The following is a 24,844-nucleotide window of genomic DNA, read 5'->3' as shown; positions in this document are numbered from 1 at the left end:
AGAGTAAAATTTTAAGATTTTATGGACAGAGAATAGAAGAGAAACTTGATTCACGTTGGTTTAAGAGAAAGTTAATGAAGAGTAAGATAATCTTTATCTCAAAATATATATTTATCGGTTTTTCAATCGATTCGAGAAAAAAAAATTTCTCGACAATCGAGTCAATCAACCGATAAAATCAATCAATTGCAATCTTCAATTGTAATCGTCGGTTGAAATAATGGACGGTTACGATTAGTTACCCAGTTGAAACTGATCGCTGCTCTTTCCGACGGCAATATATTGATCCCATGTTAAAACCCCACAAAATGTGCTGTCACTTTACACAGGAACCCAATAAGATGGAATCAAATCCTAAACGTAATGTAGTACACCAAACCTTTGTTTGTTATTCACGGATTTAAGCCCCTCTTTTTAGATAAAGCTAAACGCTATCCAATTGGGTGAAAAACACCTGATGATTTTGTCTAACTGGCAGATCTGGACTGGTTGCTTTTTGGTTCATTTGCCAATTCCTGGCTTTCGTCTCTTTCCAAGCGAACACAACAACAATCATAAAATGACTTTGATTTTTTAAAGTTAGGCTCACCAAAATTGAACTATGGACCCAGGCAGATCCTAGGGACTGTTGTGAAGGGAGGAGGGGGTTCGTAGTTAGTGGTTGGCTTGTAAGCAGAAAATGAAGCATGTGAAATGGTTGGAGAAGAGAGGTCACCAAAACCATCTGATGCTCTCTTCAGGAAGTTGGTGTCAGTTGAGGTTAGTTAGGAATCAACCTATAATACAACACAGTCTTTCTTTGGGGGATTTTGGCTTAGCTGTGAATTGTAACCTCAAATGGATAAACATGTGTTTATGGCTATTGATTTTGTTCTTTTCTTAATCCTTTGGTTGCAATGGACTTGGAATACCAGTAAAAACAAATGCAAGTATAAATGTCACATAATGTTTGTGAATCAAGATGGAAAAGGAGATTGTTGAAGCATATAATCTCAAAAATTGTTAAGCACCTAATCTTCAGTATTAAAAACAAAAAGAAAACACCATAAAAGGAATCAAATCATCCAAGACTTTTTGGAATTTACTTCAATGGGACCACTACATTTGTTGTTGGCCTGCAAAAAAGAATTCAACCCCAGACTTGTGAATCAAGATTTGCAGCAAGGAAAATCATTCCTAAGACATGCAAGGCCCTGGTTAGTTTATTATTAGGTTCCCTACCATGTGGTGCAAAAGAGGAGGACATGTTTTATCATCTATCCAACAACTCCACATTAGTTTATTCTCTCCATCTTAAAATAAGGAAACTTGCCTAATTTCTTCACATTTCTTAATGTTCAGATGAAATAAGAGTTTAAGGAAAGTATTTATGCCAATCCAAAATTGTCAAAATTGTGCTATTTAGATTGTTTTGGGGCAAGCCTGCTAGACCAAGATATCCTCAAAATGGGTTTCAACATTTGTGGAGAAATGTTTGCTACTTGCAGGCATCATTTATAAACCAAAAAAGACTACCTGAGTTTGATCAGCAAAGTAAGAATTGGTGCTCAATTTGTGAGGCTCTATACAAATTGAATATAACCAATAAAAACAAGAGATTTGCTTTCCTGGTTCATCCATATGAGTATGACTAAGCAGGCAGACCCACAAAAAAAGTTGTGTGCTGCATGCATCACAGGTGACTCAGAACACAATCTACCAAAGCCCATTAGGCTGCTGCAATCACTGCCCTGATGCAAAGAGCAAAGGCTGTAAGGCATGTGGGAGAGAGAGAAAGATGGCAAAGAAGCATACATGAATTATAAGTGAGAGAGAGTGAAACCCAACAAAACCTAGCGTGCAAGCAAGGACGAATCATTATATTCCTACATTCTTTTTGTCTGTACACTTGTCATTCAAAATCCATCAAAGTAAACCAAAAAGAAGCTCCAACAGTAAAACCAAAACTCATGAAACATGTGTTTCCATTCCTCAAGATGTCAAACCCGAAATGTTTATTTTGTTTTTCTGTTCAAATCATAAAATGCCTAGTTAGTAACCAATTCTGCCTCTGCTGCTAGCAGTAACTTGAGGTTGTCCTCAAAGACCATGAACATGACAGTTAGTATCAATCCTGGCTCTGCTGGTAGCAGTAAATTGATATTGTCTAAAATACCCAGAAGATGCAAGCCGATATCATCTTTCTTGAGTAGAAATAAAAGCATCCCTCAACTCCGGCTTCTTTACAGTAGCCTAGTCATATAAACATGCTTTATGCATCAGCTCAAGAATAAACTTTGGCTTTCTCAATCAAAACCAAGATAAACTTCGTGCCATTGATGGGCTACAATCCGTCAATTCCTACAATGATCCACAAATGTGTTTGATATGTATCCTTACTATAAACCAGATAAAATGAAAAAAAGGAAGATACATATGGTCAACAAAGCTGGAGTGAAAGTCTACACCAATAAGGGCACCTAGAAAAGGAAATCTGTCTCAACTCCCAACAACATGGGTGAGGTTTTATATCACCTTAACTAAACTTGATCAAGAGTGCTTAGTTTTCCATTACCTGAGACATAGACAGGCAGCACCGACAGTAGGGATACACATTGCTGAGAGACTTATATTTGCAGAGTTTGGAATTGCAAATCTCCATTCCAAGTTGCAGTCAAGACAAAATTAGATGCAGAAGAGCTTAGCATCAGTGCAACATAAATAAACATTAACATATATATGCACCTTTTTTCGCTGCACATAGAGACAATTTCTCCATTAGGAATGTAAGTATTGGTGATGAATTTGTTAATTTTATAATTCCTGATCAACTTCCAAACAAATATTAGCTGATAAATATGACAACTGAATTGTTTCACATAACATCTGAAATGTAATTTGAGCTATACTCAGATTTTTCCTTTTTTATTTGTTTTAGAAGCAAGTGCTTTGCACACTTGAACATATAACCAAAAGCCAATCGTAAGGCACACAAAAACAACCCCTTCATCGCCAATTGAAATTGACAACTAACCCACACTTCTATTTTGTGCACTGATAAATGAAATAAAAGTTTCTCGAATTCAATCAACTGCTTCAATTGTGAAGAGGGCCTTCACAACTGAAAACATTTGGGCATGGCTTGATTGCACCTCAGTGCCATGTCTGAAAGCTACTACGATGCATCACTGTTTCCAGACACTATCAACAATTTTTGATTACTTTTATTACCTTTTTGCTTGAAATCCATGTCCTTCGAGCCACCAACAGATCGACATGCATTCCATGCCACAATAGAAATGCAAAATAGTAAACACCGAATAGTGCTGATTCCTGATTGCTCTAATAATTTCATATGCGTGCTCTGCGATGAATCCCGTAAGCACAATGATGACAAGAAAGATTATCAGTGCTTATTGACCAGGTAACTAGTCCCAACAAAATTCTTAAAAATTTTCGCATCATAGTACACAAGAATCATTGGTTAAGATTATCTCACAATTCTGCATGAAACACAAAATCCAAAGTCAAACCCTGTAAGACCCAGCCATTGGTAGTTTTCATGCAGGCATCAAAGGAGTCAACTAATTACCTCTTCCACCCATTACAGCATGCAGCCGCTATTGATGTTTTTAGCACGGTCCAAGACAAATACATACCAAGAAAACAAATGCAGCATCACAAGAGATGCCAAACTACCATTAAGAACATTTGTGGCACCTGTTTGAAATCCTGAACTTCTGTGCAAGTAAAATATCTCCTGGTAAGACTTGGAGCCAGGGAAAGTTCGGACACTAAAGAACATTATATAAGGAGTATCATTTTGTTCAAATCTGTTCCCTTTCCACAGTAATAAACCCCATATCATTTTGTTCAGATCATGAATAGATCTGCAATTTTTGGACCAGGTCTCATCCCAGTTTTGAATTAAACCTTGAAAACATTGAATAATCCTAACCATTTTCAGAGGCAAGCACAGCTGCTCTAACCATCATTTACTCAATGGCAAAATATAGCCTGATTGGAAAGCCTTCTGCCATTTGATGGATGAAAACCTTAGGAAGAGCAATTGAAACAAACAATTATAGAACTTAGAAACTTGGAACACCTCTGATATGGTGAAGGCCATTACTGAATAATTTGCATGGAATTAGATCGTTGGGTTTCAAGTTCCAAGCCTAAGAGAACGTCACTGTAAGATTTAGGAAGACCATAAATAAATTCAGCAAACTCCAAATGTCGTGTTAGCTGAATTAAGCAGTCATATACTGTTGAGTTTCAGGGTGAGACTTATCTCTAACAATAAACTCATAAACAGTGCCATTTACCTCAATTGAGCTACAACCAGGGGTCTTCCCTACTCCTTTCTCTTTCATCATATTCCTAACCTCCCTGCTTCCTCCCACATATTTGCATCCCCATACATATTAGCAAGCAGTACATAAATACCACTATCATGAGGGTCCAGTTCTAGAAGTTTTAGAGCGGCTCTTTCTCCCATCAAAAAATTTCCATGCATTTTACATGCAAAGAACAATGCTCCCCACACCACAGCATCAGGCTCATTTTCCATGCTATTGATAAGCTCTTCTGCTTCATCTAAAAGCCCAGCCCTGCCAAGAAGGTCCACCATGCACGAATAGTGCTTAAGCTGAGGGGACAGGCCAAACTTAGATGTCATCTGCGAAAAAAGTTTACGACCCTCTTCCACCAAACCACCATGACAACAAGCTGATAAAACCCCAAGAAAGGTGACCTCATCTGGCCTCAACCCAACATCAATCATCTCTGAGAAATAAGATAGGGCATCACGTGCATTTCCATGAAGAGCTAAACCTCCAATAATTGATGTCCAAGTCAAAGAATTCTAGATGGCATCTCATGGAAAACCTGAATAGCCCTTGTGATGTTCCCACACTTAGCATACATGTCAACTAGAGCAGTTCCCAGGGCAACATTCAAATAAAGTTTGTGTGTTTTAATATAATGATGAATCCAAATTCCAACATCAAGGGCTCCAAGTTGTGAGCATGCAGATAAACAATAAACCATGGTCACCTCATCAGGCTTTATACCACCGGCCTGCATTTCATGAAACAAAGTCAAAGCCTCCTTACTACCCTTGGCTTGAACATAACCTCCAATTATTGCATTCCATGGTACAACATCCTTCTCGGGCATCTCATCAAAAAGCTTTCGAGCAGCGTCCAAATGCCCTAATCTAGCATAACCAACTACCATTGTAGTACAAGAAACAATGGTTTTCTTCTCCATGTTATCAAATATCCTTTGTGTTTCCTCAAGATTCCACACTTAACATACATGTCCATGAGTGCATTAGCTAATGGAATTGTCAAATTCACTCCATGCTCTTCGATATACTTATGAAAATCTCTCCCAAGTTTCAAATCTTCCAACTGCGCACACGAAGAAACCAACCCAATCATCGTCACCTCATCCAGCTCAACTCCCTCCTCCTGCATTTTCCTATAAACCCCTATTGCCTCGTTTGCTCTCCCACTCCTAACATAGCCATTAATCACAGAATTCCAAGAAACCAAATCTCTAACACAACTTTCATCAAACACCTTATATGCCAACTCCAATTCACCACATGAAACCAAACAGTGAATTACCCCATTGTGAACATATAAATCTGCATCAAAACCCAATTTCAAAACATGACCAAGAATTTCAAATCCCAAATATTTCAACATTAAAAAGGCACAAGCTTTAAGCAAAGAAGGGTAAGTATAATTATCCGGCCTAATAATCCCATTATTTCTAAGCATTTGCTTATAAACAAAAATTGCTTCTTTGGGGTTTTCACTCTCTGCACAGCCTCTAATAGCAACATTCCATGAAAAAACATTTGGACTTTGCAAATTGTACAAAATTTTAATGCAATGATCAAGATTTTTGTGTTCCGACAAGGCGCAAAAGGCGATAAGGCGGCTGGAAAAGAACCAATCTGACATTAAGCCTTTGATGGTCATTTGCGCTTGGATTTGTTTCAGTTGGGGCAAGGATTTGCATATTTGTAGGATTGAGAGAACTGGATTGCTGAGAAGCAGACCATGGTTTTGTTGCCGTTGACAGGGGGTTTTCTTCCTTTGAGAGGAGGAAGAGAACGTGCGTGAAGAGAGCGATTAGAAGAAGAAAGAGGAGAAGGGTTTGACAAGAAGAGAGGTTTGGAAATGAAATGCAGCAATCTGAGATTTGATGATAACATAGAGAAGGATTAAGGCTCATCAGATTTTTGTGTATAGCTGCTTAGAGGATTGCCGGTTTGTGTAATGAGTTGAAGGAAAGGCGGGAAAGATCTTGTACAATTCAAAGGAGAAAGATTTTTGGGAGCCCATGGAATCAAGAAAATTGGCTAGTTCCGATGGAGTGGTTGAATGCTTTTCTGCTTAAAGCCGGACAGTCCAGTGAACTGCTTTGATGTATTATTTGGTTTAGCTTGTCAAGGGATTTAGTCAGACAGATCTCCATTTGTTTCAAGTTCGTTCAATGTTAAACGAATAGGTGTAAAAAATTTAAACCAGCGAATGGAAGCTTCATCCTCCAAGACTACTACAACATAGTCGTTAAGAGGATAATGAAATGATCCTGGGAGTTTCCAAAATTATAAGCTCTGCAGTCTCTTGGCAGTCCCCAGTGTCATATATTAGGAAAGCAAAGGGGGAATCTATAAAATTCCAAAAAGTAGAATCAAAATGTAAGGTTGCAACAACTCAAATAATGAGGATTAAATGGGGTAAAAATTTCCTCCCAAGAGGGCAAACCCCTCTAAACTAAGTTATTCAAATGAGAAATAATCGCCTTCCGCAAAATCTTGAATCAAATTAAATTGCAAATGATTTTCATCACCATCTGTATTTATGTAGAAAAGATAGTTGGCATGATTATGCCCCGCCAGAACCATACTTCTTCCCGAATACAATCATCTGGAGCTTATCATAGCCTGCAAGCACACCAGCACCGGCAACTGCACGGAGGATGTTCGCACCAGCACCCTTAAAGAGAGACTTGGCACCCTCATTCTTGAGGATCTGAGAGAATGCATCAAGTGAGCTCTTGTACTTGACAGCTTCACCTGATGTCATCATCATTCTTCTACGGACAGTGTCAATTGGGTAGGAGGCAAGACCAGCACCGTTGGTAATAACCCAACCAAGAGCAAAGCTAGCAAAGAAGCTATCCTGATATTATCCAAAATAAAAAAGCACGTGAGCAAAATCCTTTAGCTGGGGAAGAAATCTAACCAACATCCAGAGAGCACAACAGCAGTGATCTTATAGACATTAGACACTATGAATATTAGTTGATGCAAAAAGCCAAAAATGAATTAGAAATTCTAGCCCAAAAAATCTACTAACCTGCAACTTTCCGACGAGAACAACTGGCTTCAAAGAGTCATACATTCCAAAGTAAAGACCACGGTAAACAATGATGCCAACACATGAAATGTTGAAGCCACGGTAAAGGCCAGCAATACCATCTGACTTCAGAGTCTTCCTATATACATCAACCAGGCCATTGAATTGCCTCTCGCCTCCTTTCTTTGCAGCCTTAGCATCATTGGCAAGACGAGTTCGGGCATAATCCAGGGAATAGACAAAGAGAAGGGAAGACGCACCAGCCGCGCCACCAGATGCCAAGTTGCCAGCAAACCACTTCCAGTAGCCATCACGGTCCTTCTTGAAGTTGAACTGTCTTTTAAAGTAATCTTTGAAGGCAAAGTTCAAGGCCTGAAGCACCAAAAATTCAAAAAATGATGAATGGGCAGACAGCTCTAAATAAGAATGAACATAGGGCTATTTCTAAGAAGATATGACTAACCTGAGTGGGGAAATAACGGATCACATTGGCTGTGTTTCCTCTCCACAATGACACCATGCCCTCATCTTGGATTGTTCTTTTGAAACAATCACCAATTCCCTTGTAAGGTTCAGAGAGCCGACCAGCCCTAATCATCTCATCCTGGTTTTGAATTAAGAGCTTCACCCGTTCAATGGGAGCAGCAGCAGTTTTGGACACAGCAGCAGAAACTCCACCCATAAGAAAATCAACAGCAAAACTAGAAAAGCTTTTCTCTGATGGAGCCTGGACACATATAGGTGATGAACTTGAACCGACCAATGACAGATCATAATTTGCTGCGCATGCCTGTGTCATGGGATACCGTAGGGCCGCATTGCAACTTCCAGATGCAAAACGCCTCTGATGCAGAGCAGGCCTTTGGAAACCTCCATAGCGATATTGAACATCTTGTGAAAGGCTGGAAGTAAGATGGAGTTGTCCAGCTACCTTTTGCATGACAGAAGGGTGTTGGTGCCTATCAGCCATCACTTCTCACGCAAAATACCCTACACAACAAAACCAAATATTATGATCATAATGAGCTGGAGAAAACCAAAGCAAGACCCTGATGCCTCAAATTGTGAAACCACACCAAATCGAGATGATAAGTACAATTAGAAGAAAAACAAAAAACAAAAGAAACAAAATTTCAAAAAGGACAACAATTTGTGGCCCTATATAATTATAAACAAGAACCCACTTAGCTTCCAGATGTATACAAATTCAATTGGAATAAAAACCATTTCAATAAAATGAGCATTTGTCCCCCAGTTCACAAAGTAGAGGCCTTTCTTTCCACTGAGGTTCATAATCTTTTTCTACTTCATTTTGCATGGTTGCACTATCTAAACTTTTCTCCTTATTATCACTGACTAATTTTACACAATATCATCCACCTTGAAACATAAGGGCATAGCTGGAACATGAATATTTCAACCCAAAAATTTTAAAATAATAAATGAAAATTGCTCAGATACAAGCAAACAACACTGTAACAGAGAGGATATGAAACCGACAGATGTAGCAATTATCTAATAAGCATAAAATTTTCTTTTTTTTTTTCTTGAGAATGATTCCATTAAAATTCATGCACTTAAAACCAACTTGAATTTCACATATCCATAGAGTGGATTGAGTTGAAAATAAGAACAATTAATAAAAATCAATTTTATCTTTTTGATGAGATCAATGTTTAATGTACAAAAATTCAAGGAGGTAACTAATATAATAAAAGATTCATGAGGACAGATTGAAAGCAAAGCTACATCACATAGATTTTAAGCTCAGCTGTCAACTGTCAACCAAAAGCACCAAAATTAATCTACTACGAACGCACAGATTCTGGTCTAAAATGGAATTTAAACCATGGGTACATTCCCTAAAAGCTTCATCTATCAATTCACGCCAAACCAACTGCCAGCGGCTAAGCATGATATTAGTTGAGTTCTCATTCAAAATTGTATTTTTCTTAAGAGAAAAAAAAGACCACATGCTTATTTGATCTTTTAAAGGACCCAATAAATCAGACTCCCTATCATAATCAGATGTAAAAGACACCAGAAAAACACACAACAGAAAATAATGAAACTGACAATAACCCTCCACCCAAGTGAAACAAAAACCCTATATATCAGATTTCAATCCGACCCCAGATCCAACATAAGACATATACACAATAAAAAAACATATAAATAACCAGACAAATATATTATACAGAGAAAAAGATGCTATGCCAGATTAAAAACTGACTGACCTGTAAAAGGATATGAAACAAAGAGAGCAAAGAAAGATAAAGAAAAAAGATCTAAAATAGAAGCAAATGGTAAAAGAGCCCTGATATGGGTTTATAAGAAAAAGAAGGTAGAGTTCCAATTCAAGAGCAAAATGTAAGCCGAAATGAAAGCACACCCATAAAACCAAACCACACCCCCCCAAAAAATATAAAACAGTTATCAGTGAAACAATCACACATCACGTAATGATGTTAGTGGAAGAGCAAAGTTAGCAGGTTTCATAGGAGAAGAAAAAGAAAGAAAGAGATAAAAAGCCAACCTTGAAATGTGGAGAGACTAGACGAGAGAGAAATGAGGGAGGCAAGCAACACAAAACGTAGAAGTTTGGAGTTGGGAGTTTGGACAGGGACTCCACATGAGACAGAGTCGTTGGTTATAAAGGCTGCCACTGTGGGATGCCCTTTTATGGTGTGTTAAAGGAGTACAATTGGCCTTGCCAAATTAGAGAACGTACTTCCCTTTATTACTTGTATTACCTTTTTTGCAAAAGAATTAGTATTTGATTTTTGCACAACAATAGATTCAAGTCTCAAATGATCGAATCCATGATCTCTCCATCGATTTCCCTCTTAAGTTATATGTATCACAAAGGAAAAGAAAATTAAGGCAGGAAAGGCATGTAAATTAAGTGGTTATAGAGAAAATTAATTATTATAATATCTAAAAAAAACTTTTAAATTATTTAAAAATTTGTAAATAAATTTTTATTTTTTTATGATGTTCAATAAATGATAAATTAATTGTTAGTTAAAATATCACTTATTATTTTATACCACATGACATTAACATAGTATTGACCTCATAATAGATGATAATGTGATAAATCGATATGATGTGATAATATGATTATATGATATTTTCACTTTTCACTCGTAATCATAATAAAAGTTTATTTGATCAAAGATAAAAAAAATACAGTAATCTAATTGAACATAATAAAAAAATATTAATTTATTTACATTTTTTTAACAATTTAGAAGTTTTTTCAAATATTAAGTCAAATTAGTTTAAAAAGATTCGGTAAGAGTTATATATTAAAAATATTTTAGGAAAGGAAAGTTGTCATGGAATTGTGAGGGAACATTAAAATGGTATCTTGTATATGTATGGGTAGTGGGCGCATTACTTGGAATTTTGTTTTATGGTGCATGATCCTTGTCCTTGATCAATGGGGGAGTCCAATTTTGACAACTAATAGCTTTGGTTGGTAGGCAATGTGAATGCTACTACAACCTTCAAAACTTCTCTTTTTGAATGGAATTTTCTTTTGACATATGATGCTATTATTTTGGAGAGTTCAATTTGACAATCATTTCTGGTTTCAAATTAGTGGTGCCAACCTTTCTACTTTAAAGATAACCAAAATGGAATTTGACCAAGTTTGCCTCCCTGTTTTTTTATAACAATTTCTTACGAGTTCGGGTAATAATATTTAGAGTAAATTATTCCCATTTCTTAACTTTTAGGTTTAATTTTATGCAGATACATTAGTATTAAAAATAGATAATTTATTTCAAAAATATAAATATTGTTAATAAAAAATATAAAAAAATTAAAATATTTTTTTATTAATTTAAAAATTTATTATTACAACTCCCCAAAGAAGAATTTGCTGCTCCCCAAGACAAAAGAACACCGAGGGATGCTCCCCTCTTCTAGGGAGCACTGATATGGTGCTACTGCACCCCCTCTCTTGGTGCTCCCCACCTATTCATTTTTTTATAAAAATAAAAAATTATATAATAGTAATTTTTAAAATTAAAAAAAAGAAATTATTTTTTTAATATTATCACGTCATTAAATTAATGAAAATATTAACAGAGTTGGATTTATGTGTCTCATGGAAGATTTTTTTTTATATAAAGTATCTATTTTAAAAATTAATAGACTCATATGAAATTTCGATTAAAACTTAAGGATGAGGTATTTTACCTTAATATTTATAATTTGACATAATACTCAAATAGGTCTTTAAATCATTAAAAAAATTTAAATAAAATTTTATTTTTTTATTACATTCAATTAAACCTTTATATTTTTATTTTCGATTAAATAAACCCTTATAACTAATGGTAAACTAATTGCTATTAATTAAAATGTCACTTGTCATTTAATATTTACATGATACTTGACATGACATTAATATAAAAAATGATAAATACTAAATGATCATGTTATTTTATCAAATTAGCATATTATATTATCATCAATAATTATATGTCCATATACCATATCATCATCAATTATGATATGTTAGCATACCACATCAATATCACATGATATAAAATGACAAATGATATTTGGACTAAGTTAATCATTAAATTTATTTGATTCAAAATAAAAAATAAAATAATTTATTTGATTCGAAATAAAAATAAAAATTTGATTGAAAACAACAAAAGTATGAAAACTTATATGAATTTTCTTCAATAGTTTAAAAGTGTTATTTTAGTATTGTGTCTTATAATTTTTAAGTATTAATTAAGATTATGTTATATTTTAACGCGTGAGTTGGTGTCACTTTAATTAATAACATATGATTAATTGAAGATGTGAATTTTGTTTTCCATTGATACCAACTCATTTTTCTTAATAAATACTATAAGCTTGCACCATAAATTTTGACAAGTCAAAGAAGAATGTGACAATATTTCACATGATAGCCTAATTCCAAGAAATTACATGCCAGTCAGGTCATATGCACGTGTGGAATAGCCAACGTCCGAAAGAACAAGAACAGCTCTGACTATGTAGCTTTCATGATATCTGGTTTCATTGTCCCCAATCTTTCATTTATTAAAAACAATTAAGAGATGTTGCTTATTAAGGGCTTGCAGATACAATTCATTTTTAATCTCAGACAAGTAGGAATCTACCCAGCCCCCACCCCTGGTAATTGTGAATGTAAGCTTAACTCATGGTTTGCATGAGCTACTTTTAACACTGAGCAGACCTTCCTACAACTTGGTTAAAGTGGCGTGGGTCACCCAATCATCCAGAAGATGAGAAAAGTAAAACATAAATAGTTTAATTTTCACTGATTGGGGGAGAGGGAGGAAAGTGATGGTCTGGGGCAAGCAAATCAACTACGATACGATAGGATGTACCACTTCTAATAAACATGAACAACAAACACAGTTTTAGCATTTGGTGTCATCATCTTCAACAATATTTGGTATACAGAACAACCATGCCGGCAGGCATACAAGAGTCATTTCATCCCACAAACATGCAAAAACATGTTTGACATTCCATGCACACCTCTCCCAGAGCATTTTAATGCAAACGCAAAGGTTAAAAAACCATGGTGTACACATAATTATATACGAAACAATGGGAACCAATGTAGCATAAATATGGGGAAATGAAAAAAAGAATTAACTGAGGCAAGCACAGATGTATGGCGTGCTTTCTTTCTACCTAGCCAATTGTTGTTGCCCTTTTAACTGCAAAAACCTTGCTTGATCGTCCCCGGACAGATGATGCAATCCATAGCGTTGGATTCTTAGAACAATGGGCACATGAAGGGCAATGACATGATGATGTCTTCTTCAAAAGGATGGCTGTGATAGTTAATTTATGGTCTATATATGAAGAGAAGTTCAGGAGGGAAAATTGTCAAGTTTGTCAGGTAGAAGGGAAGTGGAAAAAAAATACATTTGTTAATAATTTGATCCCATGCTATCTTACCTCACAAAATTAGTAGGCTTCTTTTTATTTACATGGCAAAAAGAATTACCCTACCTCGTATGCTTTAAGCTATATAAGTCTTATTGCCAAATGGATTTAAATGACACAAGCATCAGCAGTAAACAGTCAACTCTTTGCATAAGTTATTGATGCCTGCCCAAATCAATCTGATCTCTGCTTTGCAGCCTGTCAATGCCAAGTGAAGTGGGGTCTAAGGATGCATCAGAGCTCCTGAAACCTACCTCCAATTCTTTCTGCCTCAGTTGCAATATACTCTGCTCATTCTCAAGCCTCATTCTTTCGTTCTCCAACCTTAGCCTCTCTAGTTCTCTGCCTTTCTTGTTGCAGTATCTCAGCCATTTAAAACGTTGCTTTTCAAGCTCAAAAGCTTCCATCTGCAAGTTTACTCTCTCCTCCTGAAGTTGCAAAATTTGTCTCTTAATCCACTCCTTCTGCTCCAATGATGACCTTGTTGGATCTTGAAATATTCCAGCCATCTCCACCTTGAGACTATCCTGTTCGGCAGATTGCGACCAGAAGTGGCCTTCCTCGGCACTTGCCTTCTTCCTCTCATTGAGCTCACCAATCCTTTCATCATCCCCATCAGCAATATTATCATCTACATTGTCCATTTCATCATCATCCTCACTATCATCATGTCCCTCAGCTTCTTCCTCATCTGACCCATTATTGTCTTTCAAGCATCTGTCAATAGGTACAAAACAGCCCTGAAGGTCAAGATCCTGGCAATTGGGTATCCTCTGTCCATTATGGTAAGCACACATTTCCTGGTAAAATAAATGTTTAGAGCTCAAAATTTTCTTTACATCATCCTTTGCCTTAGCTGAGAGGTGAGGCATAGAGTCCATAAGAGAAGGGTTCTCAACCACCCTACAACTAGTTCCTCTCCCAAGAATATCATTCAATTTCTTATATCTCTTGTTCAAGTCATTGAATTTATCCTCACATTGTTGAGGAGAAACATGACAGCCTTTACTAATCATTATCTTTGAAACTGTTTTCCACTTGCCCTTCTTTTGCAAAATCCCAGATTTTCTCTTAGGCCCCTCCACACCCTCAATCATACCATCATCACCCACACAAGCAACCACTGCTATTAGAAGTCTAACCACATTATCAGTCCATTTCATTCTCTGCCATGGTGATCCTTTTTTGCCTTTACCCCCAATGGAGTTCTCACCATTTCCATCTTCAGTATAACATGGCTCATCTTCTTCACTCATGCTTCCATTATTCATAGCACCAATGGGACTAACCCCCTTCCCTTTACCAAAGCTCATAGGAAAGCCCTTAGGGTTACAGCCTTTTGCCTCCATTACTCCAGTGGAACGGTGGTCATTTTCAAGGCCACTCATCAAGACCATATTATGGTGTGGCATCAATGAAGGTTGACCTAACTGGGGCTTTTGCTGTCTATTAATGGATGACTCAAGGTCAAACAACCCCCCACTTGGACCTGATAAAAACCCACCTCCCAAACCTGAATTTTCCATCAACTCTACAGTCCAAACCCCTTAATACACTGTTTGCGTGCAGGAGAAACCCCGGATAACAAACTTAAAGTTCCAATACTTTTATTCAATAAAACAGAAACCCAACTTCACTGACCCTGATTCAACTAGTTGCAGTCGGCCAAACCAAGTTTCTTTTATACTGATAGACACAAATCAACCAGAAAAAACACTAAAATTCTAAATTTTTACATTTCCCCCATCTTCTATGTAACCAAAACACCAAACAAAAGGGTGACTGAGAAGCTTAGGAAGCAACTGAACCCACTAAAAGATTTATGTGCAACCTATCATATCAATAATCCTGAAATCCTCCAAAAAATCCCACATCTAATCACAACCCAAATTCAGTAAAGACGCATAAAATCAATTAAAATAATTAACAAGATCCTAAAAGAGAAACTTTTCAAACTTTTCTTGTACTGCTGGACAATCAGTGGAATAACAATGCGAAAGTTTAGAAAATTAAACAAAGGTTTTAATCATAATATTGAAGGAGAAGATGTCATGAAAGGATTACCTTTGTTAATGATCAACAATGGAGAAATTCCTCAGAGAGGTCAGAGTTATTTGTTTGAAAGGGAGACCAGGAGAGTTGAGTTTTGGGCATAAGTTAAAAGGACAGAAAGCATGGGAATCTGGCAAACCGGTTAAAAAAATAAATATATATATATATTATTGGAGCAACGTGTTGAGTTGGTATTGGCTTTGAAATGCTTTTTTTTTTGGATAAATTGAAATACTTATTTACAGACGACAGGGCAGGCTTAAATGATCCTTAATTACCAATTAATGAAATACTTATTTAAGTTTACTTTTGACCATTTTCCCCCAAACTATTGGGGCTGTCCATACCGTCCAACTGGATTATTTTGTAATAGAATAAGTTCTATTTATTTATAAATGGAATCATAAGTTATGTATCAAAATACTAACTGGTATGTGCAAAACATAACACAAGAAAAGAACTACTCTCTAGTAGCTGCATTCCTTTCCTTTTCAACAAAGAAAGTGGAAAGGGAATAACAACTTTAGTTTTAATGTACATCAATCTCAAATCTTATAAGATGGTATTTTTTACTGATTAGGTTAAACTTTAATTTATTAAATACAAAATCTGTTATTAATAATCTTAAAGTAGATGTTGTTTCAAAATCAAATTTTATTAATTAAAACCGTCCACAAGGAATGTGTAACACAATTTTTGAACATCGTTACTTGTTGGATCAATCCCTTGAACAGGGATTCATGTTCTAGTTTTTGATATGTATGGAGACAATAATATTTAATGATATATCACACCTTAATTTGTTAAAGAAGATTCCACCAAGCTACACGATGATTGGCTTAATTCAGCCTGGCCCATTGATTCTATTTTGTTTGTTGCTTCCTTAGATGAGAGATAGAGAAGCAGCCTTCTGTTTCTTGCTCATGCTGCTTTGCTACCTGAATGCTTTTGGACATCTACTGAAGTGCTTGAAACTCGTAGCATTATGCATATGTGATTACTGAAGCACTCTAAAGCAAAATTGGGATGAAACCACTCATGCCATCTAATAGAGATTTACATCCATGATCTTTAAGCTAAGCTAATCTTCTCATTGGAAATGATCCATTATCCCAAATGACAAACTTTACACTTTTAGTTATACAAGAAATATAACTATATGGTAGTCCATCTCTCTTGAGTAAATGGTAAATTAGCCTTTCCAATGAAGCGATAATTGCATGAAATCTTTAGCAATAACATCAACCTATTCAGAAGCTAGGATCTGGTGGAATAATCTAAGGACCTTCTTCATTTGCATGGTTAATAACTGCAGCGGTGGGAACAGCAGATATTATGCAGTTAGATATGAATTACCAAAATGTACCCCATCAGGTGGATATGGAGTAGTGAATTTGTCCTTCTGTATCTTGGACTACTAAAGGCTTCCTATAAAACTGCAACAAGAGAGAAGAACAAACTACACTAAGAGAGGAGGCCGCCATGCATGCACCAGCTAGCCAAGGTGGTAACCGAATTCCAGTAAAGGGATATAAGATTCCAGCAGCAACTGGGACGCCAAGAATGTTATAACCAAGGGCCCACACATAGTTAAGCCAAACGCGGGAAATGGTCTTTCTGGACAGGTCTATTGCTGTAACTACATCTTGCAAGTTGCTTTTGATGAGTACTATGTCGGCTGCTTCTATAGCTACATCAGTACCAGCACCAATTGCCATGCCTACATCAGCTGCGACTAAAGCAGGTGAGTCATTTATTCCATCTCCCACCATAGCAACAGTCAAGCCATTCATCTGCATTTCGTATTCAAGAAAAACATTTAATCAGATTTTATGCACTTAATGTATGGAAAGCCTGATAGGTTAAGCAAGAATCTACATTCAAACACCTGGGCACATTTTTACTTGGCTAAACTGGATATCAAGCCGTCTTCTCCCCCCCCCCAACACACACACACACACACACCCTTCTCCCTATTTATTTTATTGGAAATTATGTAGTTTCTACTTTCTAATGAATAGCATTTCATAATGCATTTTACAAAATCAAGCCATGTAATAAAGAAAAAGAAAAAGGAAGAAGATAAGAAGCTTACCTGCAATTCTTTGATCCTATCAGCTTTTCCCACTGGATCTGTCTCAGCAATCACCTTCTCTATGCCAACCTCCTTTGCAATGGCAGTTGCAGTGGCCCAGTTATCACCAGTTACCATGATGCTTGAAATGCCCATTGAGCGAAGATATAATATAACTTGCTCAGCTTCTGGCTTCACTGGATCAGTTACTGCAAAAGCTCCAGCAACCTTTCCATCAATGGCAACTAAGACACAAGTTCGAGCCAGTTGCTCGTTTTCTGAAATGTAGTCCTCAATCTCAGGATCAACTATGACATTATAAGTTTGCATAAGCCTCTTGTTTCCAACCAAGACCATTTTGTCACCAACTTTTCCACTCACCCCAGTGCCAGGGTGCACCTCAAAGTCCCTAGCCTCTTTGAGATGTTGATTGTTGGGTTGATTGTTAGATTCTATCTTCTGATGCAACATTCTAGCATGCTCCAGGAAAGCTTTGGCTATTGGGTGCTCGCTGTTTGCCTGGAAATTTAATGGTAAAGGGCTCACAAAACTAGCTTGAGTCATCAATGGCATTAAACAATATCGCACCTTTCAAGAATTATAGCTAAAATACACTTCCAGTTAGGTTAAATCTAATATATTGAATTGCATGTTCTGTCAAAATAAGCTTTGGTTTAATTCTTCCCCCAAAACTCAAAAACAAAAAATCCAGGTGCATAATTCAGGTTCTCCAAGTTTCTCACCAAGCTTTTTATGTATCTGTTCCCTTAGCAACTTCACTGAATACTATCAGAAAAGAACAGAACATAGACACGTACCTCTGCAGCAATAGCCATATCGCAGAAGTCTTCCATCGACATACTTGAAAAGAGCATGACACTTACAACCTCTGGTTTCCCAACTGTCAATGTCCCCGTCTTATCAAACACAATTGCTGTTACCTATAGGATAGAAGAGAAAAGGTAGTTCAGGTCACAACACTAATCTGCAAAGGGAACTTGTGACATTGAATATATCCAACTTCCAAGACTTAAGTACACCTTGTATTATTGTTAAAAGACGCCTAGCCATAGGGAAATAAAGAATACTTCTGAACACGACATCTGTGATTGTGATGTAAATGACAGCGTGAAAGAGGCCTTTTGATCTGATATGCTGGTTATTTGAAATGAATAAAATGAACAAGAAGTGACCTTCCAATACAAACAACCAATCATAAAAATTAAAATTTAAAAGGGTGACGCTATTTTAAAGAAATTATATTTTTAGCAAATGCTGAGTTGATACTTTGATGAGTAAAAATTGATACTTTCCTAAGCAAAAATAATATCTTGGAATGAACCTATAGTAGATAACTTTCAAACCGAAATGAATGTCACTCAAAATTGGAAATTCAAGGATTTGTGATTCTTGTAATAACAATATTGAGATTTCAGTTCATTTGTTTTGTCATCCAAGTATAATAACCATAAGAAACAAATTCTGCAGGAAGAGATATCAAGTTGCTAATGATGGTCAACCATGATTATGAAGCTAACATATACCAAATAATCAGCTCAACTTCAATCCTGTCCCATTCTAGCTATTTCCAAGTCAAAATTGGTTTTACCTTGTGTGCCTTCTCAAGTGCATTTCCACCCTTAATAAGCACACCAAGTGAAGCACCCTTCCCTGTGGCAACCATGACTGCTGTAGGGGTTGCTAGCCCTAGAGCACATGGGCAAGCAACCACAAGCACTGAAATACCAAACTGCAGTGCAAGTTCAAATTTATCCATGCCTTTCGGAATCCAATGTTTAGGATAAAAATCAATAACTCCAGGAATCAACCATCCCAAATAAGTTATGAGAGCACAGAGAACAACCTAATATCGGACAAAAAACAACATGGTACATTCTATCAGCAATTTACATAGAACATTAAGTAACAAATCGAACAGTCATGTAAAACAGCAGAATGAATGCCATGGTTAGAATCACATAAGAATTGACATGATGCACAAGTTCTACACTTTCTCGGCCCACATTGGTAAAGGCAGAAAGAGTATAACAGAAAGCTGGCAGTAAAATGAAAGCCATATATACAGCATTACTTGTGAGCCTAAACTATTATAAACAAAGTAAAAACATGTTAAACAATAAAAATAAAAATAAAAGTTGCTCGTTCCTATCTGTGATGTAACCAGCCAAATTCATTTTGCCATGTTGGCCTCTTCGTCAAGCAGTATGAGTGCAGTTATGTGCGATATAGAAAATAAGTCATCATATATAATAGCATCCATAACCTCAGCCCCTATTGCTTGTCAAATACGGAATAATAATGCATTCAGCATATTTCTCTGAGATCATTTCAGTATTATGCAACAGTCAATAATATATGGGTTTTCTTGTCTGGAACTCTTACCCAAGCACTTGAAAAGCACAAATCAGCGGCTCCGTCTCAGAAATAGTCTCCATAGATCATAAATGTGCACAAACAAATAAATTCTACCACATAAAGAACTAGATTTTTTTCTCTGATTTTTTCCAAATTCTGCAGAATATAATTTGTAATTTTGGCTTAACCAAACAGAAAAGTTAAAGGTTCAAATGAGTAAACCATATGACAAACAATTCAACTGTCCACAATTATCTGTGACAAAGCTCTAGATGAAAAAAAAAAATTGTGCTACAGAAGTCAGAGTTTCCAAACTCCAGCCGAGAGCCTGATATGGGGAACTGGATGTTTAAAGCTATTTGATACGCTCAAATTTCCAGATAACAATTTAAAAGTTTTTAATATTTTGAAAAGATAAAAAGAAGAAAAGAAACATTTTAACTAAAGAAAATCAAGAAAAAGAAGTTGATCAGCTTTATGAAAAAGCAATAAACAAAATTTTGAGGAAGTAAAAAAGAACTTACTGCAGGAACAAAAAACCTAGATATCTGGTCTGCAATTTTCTGAACAGGTGCTCTGGCAAGCTGAGCAGCTTCAACAAGCTGAACAATTTGAGAAAGGGCAGTTTCTGACCCAACATGAGTGGCCTTGATCTGTAAACATCCATTCTCATTCATAGTTCCACCAATAACCTAATCATGGCAATCGAAAAAAAAAATCAGCAGTTTAAACATTTAGGCATACATCAAAAGTAAAAAATAGGCAAGAAAATAATACCTTGTCACCAGGCTTTTTAGCAAGAGGCCGTGCCTCCCCTGTGATCATACTCTCATTCACATAGCTTTGACCATCAGTGACAATGCCATCAACAGGAACTTTCTCCCCGGGAATGATCTTGATTATATCATTCCTTTGTATTAGTTGGGTGCTGATTTCCACCTCTAAGACAACATTTCCATCATCATCTAATGTTAGCAAACGAGCAGTATCAGGAGCAAGGTCCATCAGCTTGGCTAAAGCATCTGACGTTTTCCCTTTAGCCACCACCTCTAAATATTTTCCCAAGAGAATAAAGGATATCAACATTGCACTTGTCTCAAAAAAATCTTGCCCTTCAAATGTATCTGACATCAGAGCTTTAATTGCTATGTAAACAGAGTAAAAATATGCAGCATTGGTGCCCATGGCAACTAAAACATCCATATTAGCAGATTTTCGTCTCAATGCATGGTATGATCCTGTATAAAACCTGGCAGAGATATCAAGAGGCAAAGAACTATTACTCAGCAACAACTGGTCTATAATCAGTATATGCAACTTCTGAGGAATGGAAATGCTGAAACCAATATCTATTGTACAGGGAAAAATGAATATCAACTCATTACCTTCGGCCAACAATGAACTGCACTGGTGTGCAAAGAATCCATCTCAGAAGCAACCCAACAGTAAACATGTTGTAGATCTTGTATTCTAACCAATTTCCAAAAGGAGGAAGCATTGGTAGTACCATGGAGAATATAAATACCGGAACAGAGAACAGGCAGCTTGAAAGGAACTGATCCCTATACATACTAATTTCATGCTGTTGCTCAGCTTCTCTTTGTCTGGGGGGTATATACAAGCTTGCCTTGTATGAGCCATGACCAACTTTATGTATGCCTTCTAGAAGATATCTTGGACCAGTTCGGTCTGGATCATAGCTGACAGCGACCTTTTTTTCTTCCAAGTCTATTTCAATGTGATTAACACCTATGGCTGACTCAAGGTAGGATTGAATAGTGCTCATCTCCTCCATTGAGGACACTCCATCAAGTTTTAGATGTACTTTGTTCGCTTCATTTCCAGAATTAATGAGATCAGCTCCAAAGCCAGTATCTTCTATTGCTTCAATGATGCGATCTGGATCGGTAACATTTGGATCAAAGTGAACCTTAGCTTCTTCAAGAGCTAGACCAACCACTGCTTTTTTAACTCCATCCAACAATTGTAAAGCACGTTCAAGGGACTCAGAACAGCTTGTACATGCCATTCCCTTAATCCTGAGCCTACAGACTGCTATTTCTTGCTCTGGAAACTCAGTAACAGGGAAACCAGCATCCTCTATTGTCTCTTTAATCTTTTTTGTCTAAAATAAGTTGCACAGAAATGCTTTGAATTCCCAATTATGAAGTGAAATAAACTAATTTTAATGAAATCAAAAAAGAAATACAATACTAAAGCAATACAAAACACAAACTAATTTACCATTTAAGACAATGAAGATAAACCTGACAGAGTTACACTAAACTCTGTATGAAGAGTTCAATCCTATTAGAAAAAGATAGAATAAGGCCTATGATTCGGCACCGTTGTTTTCCCATGCAACCTTTGTTTGTGCGTCTGGTGCCATGGTGGTGGCAGTATGGGGTACAGTAATACAAGTTATCTACATTTTTATCAGCATTTTATAGCCATGGGTGCATGACACACACAGAGCAGGACAAGAAAACTCTATCATAAACCCTCTTCTAAATTAATATTCAGATTCACATATCTAGGGGTGTGCGTCGGTCAGTTTTATCGGTTTCGGTTCGGTTTTTAGTAAAAACCGACTAAAAATTTCTACAATATAACCGACTGAACCGCATAAGATGTAATTTCTACAAATTAGGTCGGCGGACTCGCGGGGGGACTTAGGCAGAAATGGGTAAAGGGTAATTTTATCTTTAAACTAAAAAAAAACCCCCACCGGTTTTTCGGTCTGTTCGGGGGGGATCCCCCCCGACGACCAAGCCGATCAGCCGACGAGGCCGATCAGAACAGCCGACGGTTGTGGTCGGTTGCCCGGTCGCAACCGACCGCCGCACAGTCCTACACATATCCCCTCCCTTCCTTTTCATTTCAGCACCTTAACGGAAAACCCCAGAAGAAAAATATAGTCAAAAGAGAATGTTTATGATCCAACTTTGTATCACAAATTAAAGCATAGGTCTGCTTGCTATAGAATGAATTTATTAGCAAGAGCAGAGACAAAAATTTAAGAATTGTCTGTTAAGAAACAAAATCCAAGCAACATTATGTTACAATAGCTCCAACAAATTGTAAGAAATCCATAAATACATTGGAAAAAAGGAAAGGGAAGCAGTTAACGGAAGCCTATAGACAAGTTGTCTAGGGTAATCATAAATCATAATCCACATTTTTTTTAAAGTTAAATCATTATCCATATTAATATGACAAACGTTCAATGAATTTCTTAAAACTTACATTTATGAGCTTTGGGACATATTCAATTGCGGCTTGACCTTGAATTGGTGACACCGAGACACTCTCAACACCCCTGAGCTCTCCAAGCACGGATTCAATGGAAGTCACACAAGATGCACACTTGATATTCCCTATTCTGAGCATCACTGTTCTCTTCCTATCCAACTTATCAACAGGTTCAGGAATAGTTATGGTAACACTATCCCGGGGCTCCAGCAAAGGCCTATTAAGGTCGTCCCTCCCATTCAATTCAATTTTCTTGCCTCCAAAATTAGTACTCATGGCTTCTGCGAAAAGGCAGTAAGGGAAACATAAAACTCAAAACAATTTACACTCTGTGTCAGTAATACAACAATTTCCAATGCAAAACTTCGAAACAAAAATTCAGTGAAAGATACGAGCAAAAGATTTTCTTTCAAGGTCACAGAACATTAAACGAGAAAAAAACAACAAAATCAGAGCTGAATCATTAATTTAACAACTGCAGAATTCAGATAGCAAAAACAACTGATTGTAGTATCAAATATAATTACATAATTGAGAAAAAAATTAAAATCAAAGCACATGTAAACAGCCGCCAAGACTTGGTACAAATCGAACACGATGAAACTTGCTTAGAATTATAGTTTATTATCAAAAAACATAAAAAAAACTAAAGCCCACACAAAAGTTTTCATGGAAACAAAACAAACCCAGAAGAGAACTTGATAGTTCAAAATGAAACCAAAACCTTTGCTTCAAAAAAAATATGAACTTTGGGCAACTCAGAATATGGAGCGCTAAACAAAGAACAGAACCATCAAAAGAGAAAAACAGAAACCCAGAAGTTTAAACAAGCCGAAGAACTAAAAACCATAATTCAGATAGCAAAAACACTCACAGTCACGCATATATAAAATCGAAGACGACTTTTTTTCAAGGGCAGTTAGGGTTGTATTCTTTTGATTGGGGAAAAAGATAGAGAAAAAGGTCACAGTTTTTTTTTTCTATTGAAAAGAGGTGGAATTATTAACTTAGGTTATAGAACTAGAATTTAGATTTAATAAACCTGATTAAATTTGCAAGATCATTTTTTTTTTGGAGAGGAAAGGGAATTAAAATGGACGGTCGCGGGAAAGAGAGAGAGAGAATAAGAGAGAAAGAAAACAGAGAAGCGCCAGACCTGCCTTTTTGGAGGAGGAGTGGGCGGAGGGTTTGTCTTATATAAGTGGCGACCTTTTTGAATATTTGAACTCAACGTCTTATATGCCGTTCCCACCACCCTGTTTAACCAGCCTGCCCTACCATAACTATGCTTATGCACAATTAACCCACGCCTCGCTACTACTTTATATATTTATACATACATAGAGAGAGGAGAATAGCCACTCCAACTTCAGGCTTGGGCGTGAATTTTGATACTTTACTTTTAATATTACTATTTTTCTTATATCAATACTTTACTTTTGGAGATAAAAGAATTTAAGTACAATAAACATTGGTACAAATATTGAGAAATTCTTATCTCACACATATAAAATTAAAACAAACTACTGATTAAACTCAAAATTAAAATTATTAAAAATTGAGATTGACGATTTTATTAATTGAGTCAACTTGTCATTCTATAACTGCTATTTTTTATGCATATATATATATATATATATATCTACCTCTTCATTTTTTTTTTTGACTATGATATATTGGGGAGGGGGGTGGTAGGATAAGAAAATGTAGATTGTTTGTCTTATTCATCTGTGTCGTAAAATTTTATGCTGAATTAATAAATACTCACCATTGG

At 36.4% G+C, this 24,844-nt stretch overlaps 4 protein-coding genes across 7 annotated transcripts; all 4 read right to left on the bottom strand.

The window, feature by feature from the left end:
• Positions 1-1,839: 1,839 nt before the first annotated feature.
• On the bottom strand, positions 1,840-6,479 carry LOC110411888 (pentatricopeptide repeat-containing protein At2g22410, mitochondrial-like). Its single transcript, XM_021422245.2, is given in 7 exon segments — positions 1,840-2,340; positions 2,555-4,247; positions 4,250-4,369; positions 4,372-4,848; positions 4,851-5,285; positions 5,288-6,064; positions 6,067-6,479. Coding segments are annotated over 6 exon segments (2,094 nt in total). The 5' UTR covers positions 6,212-6,479; the 3' UTR covers positions 1,840-2,340; positions 2,555-4,107.
• A 119-nt stretch (positions 6,480-6,598) lies between these two features.
• On the bottom strand, positions 6,599-10,044 carry LOC110411889 (ADP/ATP translocase 1, mitochondrial-like). Of its 2 annotated transcripts, none has more exons than XM_021422246.1 (4): positions 9,898-10,044; positions 7,825-8,351; positions 7,362-7,733; positions 6,599-7,184 (listed from the first exon to the last, which is right to left on the bottom strand). In XM_021422246.1, exons 2-4 carry the CDS (start codon positions 8,329-8,331, stop codon positions 6,888-6,890), a joined length of 1,176 nt encoding a protein of 391 aa, XP_021277921.1. In that variant the 5' UTR covers positions 8,332-8,351; positions 9,898-10,044; the 3' UTR covers positions 6,599-6,887. The 2 variants fall into 2 exon arrangements, with proteins under 2 accessions (XP_021277921.1, XP_021277922.1); XM_021422247.2 differs by lacking the exon at positions 9,898-10,044 and adding an exon at positions 9,599-9,866.
• Positions 10,045-12,789: 2,745 nt separating this feature from the next.
• On the bottom strand, positions 12,790-15,489 carry LOC110412152 (uncharacterized). The gene is made up of 2 exons (XM_021422622.2): positions 15,381-15,489; positions 12,790-15,164 (listed from the first exon to the last, which is right to left on the bottom strand). Exon 2 carries the CDS (start codon positions 14,840-14,842, stop codon positions 13,472-13,474), a length of 1,371 nt encoding a protein of 456 aa, XP_021278297.1. The 5' UTR covers positions 14,843-15,164; positions 15,381-15,489; the 3' UTR covers positions 12,790-13,471.
• An 899-nt stretch (positions 15,490-16,388) lies between these two features.
• LOC110412920 (copper-transporting ATPase HMA4-like) lies at positions 16,389-24,354 on the bottom strand. Of its 3 annotated transcripts, none has more exons than XM_021423574.2 (9): positions 24,227-24,354; positions 23,065-23,351; positions 21,204-21,943; positions 20,596-21,067; positions 20,343-20,510; positions 19,052-19,306; positions 18,261-18,383; positions 17,464-17,961; positions 16,389-17,161 (listed from the first exon to the last, which is right to left on the bottom strand). In XM_021423574.2, exons 2-9 carry the CDS (start codon positions 23,344-23,346, stop codon positions 16,739-16,741), a joined length of 2,961 nt encoding a protein of 986 aa, XP_021279249.1. In that variant the 5' UTR covers positions 23,347-23,351; positions 24,227-24,354; the 3' UTR covers positions 16,389-16,738. The 3 variants fall into 3 exon arrangements, with proteins under 3 accessions (XP_021279249.1, XP_089639102.1, XP_021279248.1); XM_021423573.2 differs by lacking the exon at positions 24,227-24,354 and adding an exon at positions 23,945-24,168 and having other exon boundaries at positions 16,390-17,161; XM_089782976.1 differs by lacking the exon at positions 24,227-24,354 and having other exon boundaries at positions 23,065-23,918.
• Positions 24,355-24,844: the final 490 nt, after the last annotated feature.

This window comes from Theobroma umbraticum, unplaced genomic scaffold (assembly GCF_002168275.2).
Source record: "Theobroma umbraticum cultivar Fairchild unplaced genomic scaffold, ASM216827v3 scaffold_95.0, whole genome shotgun sequence".
Taxonomy (NCBI): domain Eukaryota; kingdom Viridiplantae; phylum Streptophyta; class Magnoliopsida; order Malvales; family Malvaceae; genus Theobroma; species Theobroma umbraticum.
The sequence above is the reverse complement of the archived record's forward strand: the minus strand, read 5'-3'. Positions and strand labels throughout refer to the sequence as shown.